This window comes from Apiospora hydei (assembly GCF_038363865.1).
Source record: "Apiospora hydei strain CBS 114990 chromosome Unknown utg000009l_segment0_segment0, whole genome shotgun sequence".
In the NCBI taxonomy this organism is placed as follows: domain Eukaryota; kingdom Fungi; phylum Ascomycota; class Sordariomycetes; order Amphisphaeriales; family Apiosporaceae; genus Apiospora; species Apiospora hydei.
Window position 1 is genome coordinate 68,264 of NW_027117368.1, and position 13,747 is coordinate 82,010.

At 55.6% G+C, this 13,747-nt stretch overlaps 5 protein-coding genes across 5 annotated transcripts; all 5 read right to left on the bottom strand.

Moving 5' to 3' along the window:
• Positions 1-361: 361 nt before the first annotated feature.
• On the bottom strand, positions 362-1,522 carry PG997_011736 (uncharacterized protein; the record flags this gene model as incomplete). The annotated part of the gene is made up of 4 exons (XM_066816051.1): positions 362-613; positions 696-795; positions 856-1,050; positions 1,167-1,522. The coding sequence occupies 4 exons, from the start codon at positions 1,520-1,522 to the stop codon at positions 362-364; spliced, it is 903 nt and encodes a 300-aa protein (XP_066661743.1).
• A 514-nt stretch (positions 1,523-2,036) lies between these two features.
• Positions 2,037-3,206, bottom strand: PG997_011737 (uncharacterized protein; the record flags this gene model as incomplete). The annotated part of the gene is made up of 4 exons (XM_066816052.1): positions 2,037-2,290; positions 2,364-2,443; positions 2,535-2,733; positions 2,819-3,206. 4 exons carry the CDS (start codon positions 3,204-3,206, stop codon positions 2,037-2,039), a joined length of 921 nt encoding a protein of 306 aa, XP_066661744.1.
• Positions 3,207-3,615: 409 nt separating this feature from the next.
• On the bottom strand, positions 3,616-4,816 carry PG997_011738 (uncharacterized protein; the record flags this gene model as incomplete). The annotated part of the gene is made up of 3 exons (XM_066816053.1): positions 3,616-4,091; positions 4,191-4,610; positions 4,678-4,816. 3 exons carry the CDS (start codon positions 4,814-4,816, stop codon positions 3,616-3,618), a joined length of 1,035 nt encoding a protein of 344 aa, XP_066661745.1.
• Positions 4,817-5,705: 889 nt separating this feature from the next.
• Positions 5,706-8,545, bottom strand: PG997_011739 (uncharacterized protein; the record flags this gene model as incomplete). Its single annotated transcript, XM_066816054.1, has 4 exons — positions 5,706-6,458; positions 6,515-7,903; positions 7,932-8,381; positions 8,441-8,545. 4 exons carry the CDS (start codon positions 8,543-8,545, stop codon positions 5,706-5,708), a joined length of 2,697 nt encoding a protein of 898 aa, XP_066661746.1.
• Positions 8,546-9,087: 542 nt separating this feature from the next.
• Positions 9,088-11,505, bottom strand: PG997_011740 (uncharacterized protein; the record flags this gene model as incomplete). The annotated part of the gene is made up of 4 exons (XM_066816055.1): positions 9,088-9,192; positions 9,299-9,351; positions 9,799-10,540; positions 11,260-11,505. 4 exons carry the CDS (start codon positions 11,503-11,505, stop codon positions 9,088-9,090), a joined length of 1,146 nt encoding a protein of 381 aa, XP_066661747.1.
• Between the last annotated feature and the right edge of the window lie 2,242 nt (positions 11,506-13,747).

Below are 13,747 nucleotides of genomic sequence, written 5' to 3' on the forward strand. Positions count from 1 at the left end.
TAAAATGACACCTCACCCGGTGTGGCGTGTGCACCTCCACATGTCTCATATTCTTAGCCACAGCGCTGGAGGGAGTTCAGACTACGGTAAAAGGAAATAGACTCTGGGTTGTACCCCCTAAAAGAGAACATGGTCATGTCGTTCCACTAACAGGACCGCCCCTCTGGCTTTGAGCATTTTGAGCCTCATCTAGATATACACCTGGTCTGGAACGCAATCCATTATATATGACTTGGAGCTCAGAGAAAGTGAGGCACCCCTGGTTACAAGCTCTAAGAAAGGAGGCACCGTACTCCGAGGCCTTTATATTCCTACCACCATCGCCACCTTCAGATACAAAGCCAGATCTATAGTCTCTACCCTACATGACGCCGCGTCCTCTTTCCAGGTCGACTGGGCCCGGCGCCGTCATGAACCAAACCCCCATCTCGCTGAGCTCCCGTTTGACGATCGTCCTTGGCGCCTCATGTTCTTGTCCAACATTTCTGGCGACCGTCGCCTGCTGCTGCTGTCGTTGGTGTCTCTCTCGGCCAGGCGGTACTATCACGTTCTGACCACCTCTGATGGCCGGCAGTGGAGGTAGTGGAGGCGATGGTGGGATGATGAATGTATCCTGGAGTACGACTGAAAGAGATGAGTGAGCCACCGACCGCCAAGCTGAAGAGTTACTGGTGCAGAAAGAGAAGCTCCCTTACCTCGCGGGCGGTACAGAAATCTGTAGATTCCAATGGGTCCCAGGTCCTCTCGAACCAAATCCCATTTCCGGCGTTCTGCACGTTGATGGGCGGTTCTGCTCTCTCCGAGTTCAGTAGACGCAAAAGAAAGAAAGAAAAACGGAGGGCGGTTAGGACTCACCTTTCTAGCTCTGTTGTATCGTTCCCCGTTCTGGCCATCTCAGCAACGTTGAAGCAGTCAAAGAGTGATGGCCCGCTCCGAATGCCCACCGGCTTGCGCCGAACAACGCGGTAGACGCGGACTCGATGATTCCCCAGTCCCTTTCTCCATTCCCTGTTTCTCCCTTCACAGAGCGGCTTTGCTGGCTGTCGTCGCCTATTCGATCTCAATGCTTAGTGCAGTTCAATGAAGCGGAGAGAAACCGATGGTAACTATCCATCGTCGAATACTAACCTCTATCCACAATCGGGAACCTAAACTTCTACACGTACGAATAGCCCCTTCGCGCATCGAACGACGTCGCCCGGACCACGGAGTCGCGCGCGCGCCCATAGCCAGCCCTCACGTTCTCCCGGGTAATGCCGCACGAGGCCGCGAGCCTGTCGCCGTCCACCGTGACGCTGAAGTGCAGACGGTGGTCCTCGCTGCGCGAAAAGTCGTACAGCTCGTCCACCGCGATACCGACGGAGAATTCGGTGTCGTCGGAAGACACGATGTAGGTGTACGTGAACGGACAGATGGTCCGCACCAGCTCCTGCGACCCGGCGGGAACGTGGTATTCTTCGACGATTAGGCCTCCGACTCGGACCACGACACCTATTCCTGGAATTTCGTCCAAGACCGCCATTCTGGACGTTTTTTTTTTCAGTATTGCGATAATGAAAGTAATGCAATTGCTTGGCTGTAGATGGTGGTTGTTGAAGTTGGTTGTATCAAGCGGTGGTGTCGTGTTGAAATTTTGCAAAAAGAAGAAATGTGACGATGCCGGATCTCATTTGCGGGTTTTCTTTTCGACGCGACGCGAAATGATATCCCTGCAACCTGGCGAGAGATGACACTGTAACAATACGCTAAACCATTTTCATGTCTGTAAAGTTGTAGCGTTGAAAATTAGAAAAGAGCGGAGTTGAGACACTGTATCGTCTGTTACGAGTGAGGTGAACACAGGATACACTGTCTCAAAAAGAAAATTATGGACCCTCTTTTACTTACCCCTATCCAACTATGCACTTTTGCAAAACAATAACTACCATTACATCCGTAGGCTTAGTACTTCCTAAATCTAACGAATATATATAGGAAGTAACCGGTCCCAAGAGCTCCGTACTTGTACCGCTATCACCGCCATCATCGCCCTCTTTTCAGTTCGTCTTATGTCCCCGCCGTGCTTTCTTTCCGGCTCGACTAGACTCGCCAGTATCAACCAAGCCATCATCGACTTCACTGAGACGATCCCTTTTGGCCTTCGTTCTCGGTGGCTCGCCATGGTCGGCGCATCTTGCAGCTGACCGCGGTTGTCGCCGGCTCACCTGGTCTGAAGGTTCCACGTCGTCCTGGTTATTAACAGCGACTGCAGGCGGCGTCGGTGGGAGGACGCCGGCCTCCCGGAGTAGGGCTAAGTGAGTGATAAGCCAACATCACCGCTTGACAGAGGGGATAAGCTTGTAAGCAAAATTGAATCGTCTTACCTGTTTGTCGGTATATAAACTTGAATGATGCAAATGGTCCAACCACTCGAAAAGGCTCTTTGGCCCTCTTTGCCGCACGTCTGTGGGCGTCACTGCTCACGCTCAAATATCAGTAGATAGACCGAATAGTGTACGTTTTACGAAAGCATGGCCAATTGAGGGAAAACTCACCGTTCGAGGCGAGAACCATAGTCATCATTCCCGCTCCCGTACGCCTCTGCGATTCTGAATAAGTCGTGCAAGGTTGGCTCGCTCCGAACGTCCCCTGGTTTCTGCGGGACGCAACGGAAGACATTAACCAGGATAATGCCCAGGTCTCTCTTGGTATCTATCGCGCTCGCCTCCTCACGGTCGCTATTATCGTCATTCGCTGCTATATCGGTTTAGTTCCCAAGAATTCAGTATCTCGGGGGAGGGGAGAAAAGGGGCTGGAACCAGACCTGGCTCAGGCGTACCTTTTCTCATGGCCGCGAATCTAAACTTCTGCAAATACTCGTATCCATCTCTTCGTTCACGCGCCGCGTCTAAAGACACCCGTTCGCATCCACCTTGGCTACCTGCAACCTGTTCCTTGGTCACTTCGCACTCGGTCTTGCCACATCGTGCCCCGTCGACCTCGACACGGAAGAGGAGGTGGTGACCCTCATCGCGGGCAAAGTTGTAGGATTCGTCGACCGCCAGTTCAACGGTGAGACGGGCATCGTCGACAGACTCGGTGTAGACACACGATACTGGACGAAAGCCCCGCCGGTGCTGCGGGTCGGTGTTGGGGTATTCAGTAGCAACCCTGTCGTCCACTTTGACAGCGACTTGTATACCAGGGATCTTCTCTAGGATGGCCATGCTGTGCGATTGCCAGTGAGTGATCAGTTGACGGTTACACCAGAAGAACAGCAAATGAGTCCTTGATTGTGAACTGCTTTGAGATTCAAAACGCCGCACTTGGTGTTGTCCCATACACACGCGTCTCGCGGGAAGTTATTCTCAAACAATCCGTGCGCCCTCCAGCGCCACCATGTTTGGAATGGAACTTTACACAGAGTTGAAATCATTCCGTTAAACTTTGCTTCCGTCTGATCGTGCCACGCGTTGAAACAGTCCTGTGCCCCAGTGGATTCCTTTGCTCTACCTATAGCGTGGTGAATTCTCTACCGCCGTCTACTGTGAGGAACATCTATTCTGTCTATCCCTTTTCTATAGATGGATCCAAGCTTCTAAAAGCCTTCTGCCCCTATTTTACCTCCACACTACCCTAAGAGACCTGAATAACAACCTTCCCAAAGTGTCCACCCTTAAACAAATACGCAAACGCCTCCCTCGCCTCCTCAAACCCAAACACCTTGTCCACCACCGGATGAATCTGCTTCTCCCCTTTGTACACACACTTCAACATCTCCTCAAACCGCTCCCGGCTCCCGTTCAGCATCCCCTTGAGCGTGACGTTACGCTTCAGCGCCAACACGTTGGTGTTGATCCGGTTGCCGGGGAGTCCTCCCTTACCGGACAGGTACCCGATGCAAGAGATCAGCCCGCCAAACGCGACGCACTCGAACGACTTGGCCAGAGTCTGCGCGCCGCCCGTCTCAAAGACGACGTCGGCACCCTTGCCGTGGGTGATCTTGAGGACTTCCTCGTGCCAGTCGGGCGTCGTCTTGTAGTTGATGGTGTGGTCAGCGCCCATCTTGCGCGCGCGCTCGAGCTTGGCGTCCGAGGAGGAGGTGATGATGGCTAGCAGATGTTAGTCAGTATTCCATTCCGGAACACGGGGTGGTAAGGGGGTCACTTACTCGTCAGCCCCAAAGCCTTGGCAATCTGCAGCCCCGAAACGCTCACCCCCGCCCGTCCCCTGCAGCAGCACCACCTTCTCCTTGCCCTGCATCGGCTGTCCCAGGGGCTGGAACGAGTTAATGCTCATCCACGCCGTCACCGCCGCAATCGGCAAGCACGCCGCCTCCTCGTCGGACAAGTAATCCGGCACCTTGACCAGCCCCGTCGCCGGGAAGACGCGGTACTCGGTCAAGCAGCCCGGCAGGGGCAGACCGAGCCCCGACGCCATGTCCTCGGCGACGATCTGGCCCCGGACGTGGGTCTGGTTGAAGGTGGCCATGACGCGGTCGCCCTCCTTGAAGCCCTCGACTTTGTCGCCAGCAGACACTTTGGTGATGGTGCCGCAGATGTCGGAGCAGGGGACCAGGCCGGACTGGTCGGCGGGGACGTGCTTGTGGTGCTTGTACAGGCCCATGCAGACTGTTCAAGCTCCAGCTGTCAGCGATACGTTGAGGAGTCAGCTCACACCCATCCACTGCGTACTCACCTTCCGTGTCACGGTAGTTCAGCGAGACCCTGTTGATCTTGACCAGCACCTCGCCCTCCTTCAGCCCCTCGGGCATAGGCGCATCCTGCACCAGCTGGATCTTCTCCAACCCATCTTGGTTCGTGACCCACTGCTTCATCTTTGCGGTTGGCTGATGTTTGTTGGTTCGGTGTTGCTTGTTACTAGCTTTTCTCACTAGTGTGAATAATCAGGGGCAATAATAAGGATTGTGACGAGAGATCTCGGGTATGCAAGATGCCAAAAATTTAAATAGCCAGATCTGATCCGGGAAGGGGAAAAGAAAAGGATGGATGCTCGCCGAAGCGGCACAATGCCCGCACGCCCGCCGCCCGCCACATCCGTCGGCATTTGCTCCTCTGCCAGCCAACTTCTCTCGGCATCTCTTCCGCTTTCGGCAACCATGCGGATCTCACGGAGTCCACTCCGATCCACCACACCAGGGCTAGCTTATCGAGTCACCTTTCGGGAATGAGATGCGCAAAATCTAACCAGAAAGATGGGGAGGCCCTTCGGTGGCCCCCGATGACACCATGATTGAGTAATGGCGTTCCGGCAAACGTCACCCATCAAGTATTGGTTACAAGGGATCCATGAGCAATGAGCACCAGAAGCATACCAGAGATCATATCTCACGATGTCGCCATAGTCGAATCCCGCCATGTGATGGGTTGTCATTATCATTCATTGAGCTATCTAGGTAATTTCCTCTGATATGTACATGTACAGTTCTTTTAGAGTCGGCTCATCTAATCGAAAGCCACGCATAAGTATCCCCAACAGAAAGACTGCATACACTCAAAGTATGGTTGGTAGGTTGGTACAAGGTTCCCGCCCTCCACCCGCTAAATAATCAGGGTATCTCCGTTTATGACCATGGTAAAAACGTGTTGCAAAAATCGCTAGTCGTAAAATGGACGGTGCATATATCCAAGCCGTTTCCGCTGATTCAAATCGAGGGAGCAAGCCGTGTGTTGATCGGGCAGGCAACCTAACAGGCCTGGCAAGACTTATCGGAGGCCGTAGGGCCCTTTTCGACCACGAACCCCACTGGCTGCCTGGCTCGGCGGTTCTTGACCCCCTGGGCGGCATAATGCTGGGTCGCTTAACGCCGTTCTTGCCCTGCGGCCGGCCTCGCTCGTCGTACCCCATCGGGTGACACCACCGCCGTTGACCCAGGGCTCCAGGTTGCGGCACTGGCTCACATCGCACCACTCAAGCTGGCCGCAGCCTTCGAGGACGCTCTCGATGCCCATCGCCGTGACGCGGACACAGCCTCGGACGCTCAGGCGCTCGAGGTCGTTGAGGTGCAGGGCGATGCAGGCCAGACTGTTGTCGCTGACGGCGCTTCCGCAAAATGCCATCTTGAGCTCCTGCAGCTTGGGCAGACCTAGGGCCACGACCTCGGTAGCGGTGTCCGAAAGAGCGCAGCAGAAGGACAGGTCGAGATGGGTCAATGCCTTGGCTGAGTTGGCGAGGGCGATGATGGCGTTATCCGAGAGGTAGGTGCAGTCGGCAAGGCACAGGCGCGTGAGGTTGGCAAAGCGGTACGGCGTCCATGTCTGGAAGCCGGCGTCGGTAATCGAAGTGCAGCGCGTGAGCGAAAGGGACTCGATCCGGTTGGAGGCGTGAGCGGCAAGATGGGCCATCGACCGGTCCGTGATGTGCTTGCAGTATGACAAGTTCAGCCGCTTCAGCTTGGGGCAGCCGACGACGGTCCCCGGAGGAGGCAAGGTGACGGTTTGTGTCACGGGCTTTCCCCTCTCACGCGCGAATTGGATATCACGACCTGCTTCGTGGCCTGGGCGTGTTCCGGTACCACCCAGCCGACGACGCGGGCCAGCAGATTGTCTCCCACCTTGCGGCAGTTGCTCCAATCCACCTCCTCGAGTCCCTTGGCGTGCTCGCTCATGTCGAGGATCTGGTTTGCCGATACGTCCCACACCGACTTCATCTTCCATATCTTGATATTCTTCCCGCACATCTTCCAGAGAGCAGAGAAGCCCTCGTCGGTGACGTGAAAGCAGTTGCTGAGGTCCACCGAGCGGGGGCGAGGTCCGAAGAAAGGAGCCAAGATCTTGACCAGGACATGGTCCGTCACCCGTCGGTTATGAGGCGTCAGGTCGACTACTGTGCATAGCCTAGGCGACGTGGCCAGGAGCTTGCGCCATCGCGTGGAAACGATCCGGAGCCGTGTTAGCTCGGGGAGGTCCATCCATTGGAAGATGGAAACAAGGACGTCTTCGGGCAGTAGGGATTGTTCCATGCTGGCCGGTCGCCGCGGGAGGATCCTTGCCTTCTTCGACGGCCCTTCCGAGTCGGGGGAGGACGGGATACCGTACTTGATGGGCGTTGACACCTCGATAGTGCGATGCCGAATCCCGTTCGAAACAGGCGGCGTGCACGGAGAGTCGGCCGGGGGCGTGGGCGGCGCAAAGGACCCGCGCCGGCGGTTCCTCATGTTTTCCATGTCGACGCTCAGGAAAGGGTCCGGGTCTTTCGACAAGATTGGATCCGAGTCGTCTTTGGCCGGGGACACTGGCAGCGACGGGTGGGAGAAGATGGCCTGCTGCGGAATCTTGATGGGCGTCGTAGGGGTATCGGGCCTGTCCAGCTTTGATACGTCCACCATCTCGACATCTTCGTCCGTGGGCTTGATTCTGGTTCGGGCCGTGTCCTCCACTTGCTTCCGTATGCCGGGAGGGCATCGTTTCCACAACTCGTCGAGGGCATCGCCTCCAATCATCAAGCACTCGACCGTGGTGATGGAGCGAACCGTGGCCGTTCGCCTACGCGACAGGCCGAGACTGGACACTTCGCCAAAGTATTGGCCCGCACGGAGTCTGGGTCGGATGTACGAGGAGCGCGTCATGCGTCTCGTCTGCGTTTCTTTCTTGGGCGCGTCGTGGATGACCTCGGCCTCGCCGCGGACGATAAAGTAGATCTCATTGCCGGGGCTGCCCTGCTGGACGATTTCCGTGAAGGGCTTGTAGGTTTTGGGCAGGGCGCTCATGCCCAGGAAGTGCAGAATATCGGGAGGGAGGGTCGAAAAGAGCGGCAGCTCCTTGAGCGTTTGCCGCACATTGACGAACCCGCTTCCCAGGGCGCTGGCGGCCGGGTCCTCGATGACGCCCGGGCTCGGCGATTTCCGCTTCTTGTGGTTGACCACGGGCCTTTCCTTGATAGCGCCCATGTCGCCGGTGGAAACCTCCCCCGGGCGCGGCTTCTCGAGACACCATGTGCTTGCGGGTATGGCTGCCTTCTTGGCGCTTTTTCTTCAGGATGGTCAGGCGCTCGTGGGCCTCGTGTCGTATGGCCTTTTCCATGTCGGGGAACCTCGGGAGCTCGAGTTGGAGGTCCTCCTTCTTCAGTACGAGAAGGAGGCACTTGGTGCGGGCGATGATTGTGGCCGTCCGCGGCATGTCCATCAACACGCCGATCTCTCCAAAGAAAGCTCCGGGCTTCAGTTCTGCGTGGATCGCTTCTCCGTCGCGCGAGGTCACGGCGACAACGCCCCGGACGAGCCAGTACATGGCCTTGGCCTCGTCGCCTTCGGTCAGGACGTGGTCGTGCGGCGAGTGGACTTGGGGTCGCAGATGCTTGCCAATGGCGACGAGGAACTCTTCTGGCGCCGACATGAAAAGCGGAAACGATCGCATGCGGTCCAACAGATCCAAGGGCATGTCCTTGATGGTCGAGGCCGTCAAGGGGAGGGCCGCATGGGCCGTGTGGGATTCGTCTCGACATTAAAGGACCTGATGAGCGACGCAGAGTCGGGAACGGCCACGCCGGCTGGGTGATGGGCCAGGGCCCTGTAGGCCGAGGCCGTGGAGCTGCGATTCCGCCTCATGGCTTCTGCCGGGTGGGCAGCAGAGCCGCTGCTGGATGGCCGGATCTGTCAATGCCAAACACCTCTGGTCGTCGGCGCTGGTCCCCTGGGTATCTCGGGTAGGCAGACTGCAGATGGCCGTCACTCCCTGCCGCGGCAAATGCTTCGAAGCTAGTGTAACCGAGCGGCTGATGATTTAGGCAAGCAACGGGTTCATGCTCTACCCCGGCCGATTCGCCAGGAGGATTCTTTTCCACGTAAGGGCTGCTGCAATCGCGGAACCGAAAGCAAAGACAGTTGGGACAGGCGAGCGGGCTGCTTTCTTCCAAGAAGTAGGTATGCACACGGACAATAATGTTATTGGGCGGCGAATCGCAAGGGGGGCGGGGGCGGACGGGCGGTCGAGATCAACGCGGCTCAATTCTGGACTTGGGCGGAGCGTGTTTATCCACAGAAGCTCAAGCGACTTGGTGATTGCGGGGACTCGGGTCGCTAATGTCTGTCGTCAATTGGCGGTAAAGATCAATCAAGGGGGTTCGTTGCGCCGAGCGATCAGCCGTCGGTTAGGGTAGAGGGCTTTCGCGGGCGGGAGTCTTCAAGAGAGTAGCCGCCGGAATTCGTTTGGTGGCGTGGGCTGGATTCGAAACTCGTTGCTGCTGTCGGCTGAGCTTGAGGGTGTCAGTCAGCATACTCCCAGACCAGAATCCAAGCAAGAAGACGCAAGCAAGCACCACACCGCGCCGCCCCTGTCAGACACCACACGGCAAAACTTACAGTGGTGGCAACAACAACAAGAACAGACTCGCGATTGAGTTTGGACAGCCGGGCTGCGGGTGTTCATGGGCTCCAAAAAATAAGAGAGAAGAGGTCTGTCGGTGTTTTACTTCTTGGTCGACACAAGCTGCCCGTCACAGCAGCACGCGAGCAGCTCTGGAGTCTGGACCAAGCGATTCTGGCGGTCCGAGGTATAAAGCGTGGGGTGTTTTTTTCTTTCTAGCCAGAGCTGGCAGGTATCCGTGCTGTATCTATCGGGCAATGGTTACACAAGGGGTGCTGGCATACAAACAAGCAACGACAATGGCCAAAGACAAACATGCATCTGGTGAGACAAGCAAGGATTATGACGGCGAACCGGGAGCAGGGCAAAATAATAATAAAAAGAAAACAGGCAAGGAGGTCAATGTAGCCGTAGGATAATGTAGGTATGGATGGGTAAGGGTATTATGATGGGTAGCAGCTTCACTAGTGGCCTGGGCTAGAGGAGTAGAGCGTACCGCCAATTGCTTCCGCCGGCTGTAGTAGTGGGTTGAAGGGGGCAGAGGTCACGGGGGTTGACGTAAAGCGAGCGTACCTGAGAAGTATAGCCTGGGTAGGGCAGATGGTAGAGCAGCGAAGACGGCTCACGGATTGGTATCTGGTCAATGGGCAGATGTCGTGATCATGGCGCGCGATAGAAGAGGAGTACTGGAGGTTAGGTGTGAAATGGAAACAAGTCGACCAGAAGTCGGAGCGGTCTTGTGTTGTGAACGGTCGTCTTGACCCGCGTTCCCAGTCGCTTTTCCCCCTGTGGTCTGCTGGCTGCTCTGCTACTGGTGCTGCTGCTGCTGGCTGGCTGGCTGGCTGGCTGTCTGTCCCTCCGTCGTCGCGCAGGGAAACAGAACTGGAGGCTGGAGGCTGGACTGGGTATGGGTGTGGGGGCTCTCTGTTGTCAGAGGGAAAAGCAGCAAGAGATACAGGAGCTGTACCGTAAATAGGACCGCTGCTATGTGCTAGTCGCCATTGTCTTGTCTCAAGCTTGAGGGTCTTGACGGGGTCATTGAGTGGGCCGAGCCGGAGGGTATTGCATACATAGGTTAATCGAAAGTGCGCACGTCTCTCTGCGGTGAGGAGGTCAGAGCTTCGGTTGGTGGTGCGTCTGCCAGTAGGTACGGTAGTCTGCTGCTGCTTCTCTTCTACTTCTACTTCTTCTTCTTCTTCTTCTCTTCTTCTGCCCTTGTCTGTGTTGGGATAAGGACCCTAGGCGCACTAGCAGGCACAAGCAGCAGCACGGGGCACGGACTGGCCCTTGGCCCATCGGAGTCTAAGTTGCTGGGCAGGAGTAGCTTGGGGTTTTCGCGATTGTGTGTGTGTGGTGAAGCGGCGAGAGGGACGAAACGAAAGGACGGCGGGAAGAGGGCAATGAGGGGGGGAGAACCGATGGATACAGCACAGTCGTAGGATAGTGAGAGAGGGGCCGTCACTAAACCGTACCATACGGCTGAGCCGGTTGGCTGCTAGGAAAGTTGGGAAAGGATACCCTGTCTTTGGGGGCAGGTCGATCAATCAATCACTCAAGGCCAGTTGGGAAATGGATGATGATGTTGGCATGGGAAATCAGCAAGTACATACATACATAGATCAAATTTCAATCGGTTCGTTTTTATTTTTAGCTACATACGAGTACATGCACATTACAAGTAGGTAGGCGAGGAAGTAAGCACGAAATGGCAGCCAATGGCCCGTCTGGGAAATTGTGTCGCAGCAGAGGCACATATTCTACATGCAGTGCGACGCCTGCAATGGAGGTCAGCCTCTACCGGATTCCCATTCCCATTGATTCGATGGGCGCGCAGAAGCGGGATGGGCTTCTAGAAGCTCAAGCCTCAAGCGGTCGGGTTTCTATCTGATTGGTAGAGTGCCATCATCGAAAGCGCGCACTGGCACGGTTGCAGTCGAGGCAGGTCAGGTGCACGCACCTGTAGGAGACCAGGACAGGCGGCCAGGACAGGAGACCAGGACCCTGGGAAGTTGGAACTAGGGACTTGGACTGGGCTGCCGGGCCAGGTCGAGTGCAGTGCGCCAGAGAGTGAGAGAGAGGGGAAGCAGGGGATGGTTGATTGGTGACAGCGGTTCGGCTTGCGCTTCGTCCAGCTGTAGCAGCAAATGTAACCTGGCGTGTGCTTTTGGGGGGGGAAGGGGGGATCGAACTTTTTGGCTGGCATGGCGACCGACTGTGACAGCATCATCATCAAGTCGTCAGCTCAATCTCCATCGCCAATCGCCCGTCAATGGGAGTTTCCATTTGGAAAACCTGGGACTGGCAAGGTACCAGGCCCCAGCTACAGCAAACTACTACCCCCATACGTAAGGCCAATCTGTCTGGCATTGGGTTTATTTTAGTGATACGGCTCTCGGGAGGACGGCTGCACATCATCAATTGGTAGTGTCACCGCTAGACCCAAGTGCTGACGAGTAGCGCCGGAGCCTGTGCTTCACATTGAGTGAGCTTGGGTGAGCTTGAGTGAGCCACTCTCGCCCTGCCCGGCCCAAGCCTGTTTCTTCTGCAGCAGTACTGCAATTAGATCTGATGTGAGTTCTGCACCTGCTCCTGTAAGGAACGAGCTGTGCTTTTCGTCCAAGGAAAAGAAAGCAAGTGATGGCGGCGCAGCGAGGCTTGGCTCCATGTGTGGTTCTTTTCAGTGAGCGTGTCTCGCCTAAGAGCGAGTGACCGTTGTGCAAAAAGAAAACTGGCTGGAAATTGGCTTCGGTCGCCCCCAGTAGCCAGCAGCCAGTGGCAGAGTGGCAGAGTGGCTTTTCGCCCATCCAACTGTGTGCCGTAAACAAAAACGTTCGTTTTTTCTTTTCTTCTGCTTTTGGGGGGGGATTACTGTCAGTCTGCGTCCCATGATGAGCAGCTGGCTCTCTCGCTATCTCCCAGCTCCGATCGCTTCGAGGTACACGCCGTACTCCAACGACATGTGTCATTCGGATGACCCGTCCGTTGTCTTGTCGTCTTTCTCAGATCAGGCCCCCCAGTGCCTACCTGTTTCGTGTCGCTGGTTTTCCCAAGCGTCGACGAAACCCATCCATCCATTTCCCATTCGGTTCGAAAACAGCGGCCATCACCTGTGTTTTGCATGTAGAGAATCAAATGCCATAGACAACAAATGCGTGACGGTTCGCCTCACTCCCCTCTCCCGAGCGAGTATCATCTGTAACAAGGAAGAGCCGGGTGACTTTTCCAAACCTGGTGATGGCCCTCCAGCGAACGGACAGCCCTGTAGATCGGGTTCGGGGTTCTCTTCACATGTGTTTCCTCAGGCGGGCACATCCCTGTAACCGTCCGTGGCTCAGTGTTTCAGCACCTTCGGACGAGTTTTCGAGAACAATTCTAGCGCTGCAGGGAGGGGCTTGCTTGTTTCATTCGCCGGAACCCCACGGGTTTTCTTTTTCTTTTCTCCCCAGTGCAGGTACTGCAGGTGCCCGGTGGTATTCAAAGAGTCGTTGTTGGTTGGGTATCGCGAGATCTTCGGCGCGCGTCTAATTCCAAATTCCGTCGCTAGCACCAAGGGACTCCATATGTATGTATGCACGAGCCCTGTATGGTATCTTGTTCACGCGATTGCTACGGACTGGCCGTTGCTTAGATGTCATGGCAATTTCAAGCCGCAAAAGATGACGGACATTCGGAGATCTCTGTGGCAATTGGTCATGCTACGCGTGCACCAGACGAACAAGTTCCAAGAAAACAAGCAATAAAAATACCCTTGTCGTTGAGCTGAACAAAAAACAATTCTTGACTCGAAGTTCGTCCATCCAGCGTGGCAGACGCAGATCCATGTATCGTGTCGTCGTTCTAGCGCGTAGCCTAAGCAGACACTCAAACCGTGACATCCGACGCCATGGCGGCGGTTTCCAGTCTGGTCTGTCGAACCTATCTATTGAAAATTGAAATGCCAAGAGAATGGCATGAGTCTCAACTGCAATTCTTTGCCTATCTCCGTAAATTGCCATGTCTGAGGGAGTTTTGGAAACAACTTCTGGTGGCCAACAAGTCGCGAGATTCGCTGATGACGATGGGAGGTTCCCTTGACTATCCTGCGGGTAGCGCGCACCTGTCATGAAGCATTCAAGAGAACTTGAGGGATCTGTCGAAGACGCCCAAGTTCATTTAGAAAGGAGTTTCGGAAAGATTTGCAGAATGCACACGGAAAGAAGATCGCGGACATACCCGGAGTAGACCTGGTGGATGAAGAGAAGTTGAACGTTGAGTTCAAGGCCCTGGCGGCGGAGAGCCGGATGCGCTCGGGAATGAGCGTAGGCAGCAATTCCACGGCAGGTGCACATGCTCCTGCTCCTGCCTCTCAGCCAGGAGTTGGCGACGAAGACACTGATGGTAGTGAAGAGGCATGTCGCGAGCTTCGTCAATGACGATGTGATGTTTCATTAACCCAGCGAACTGCT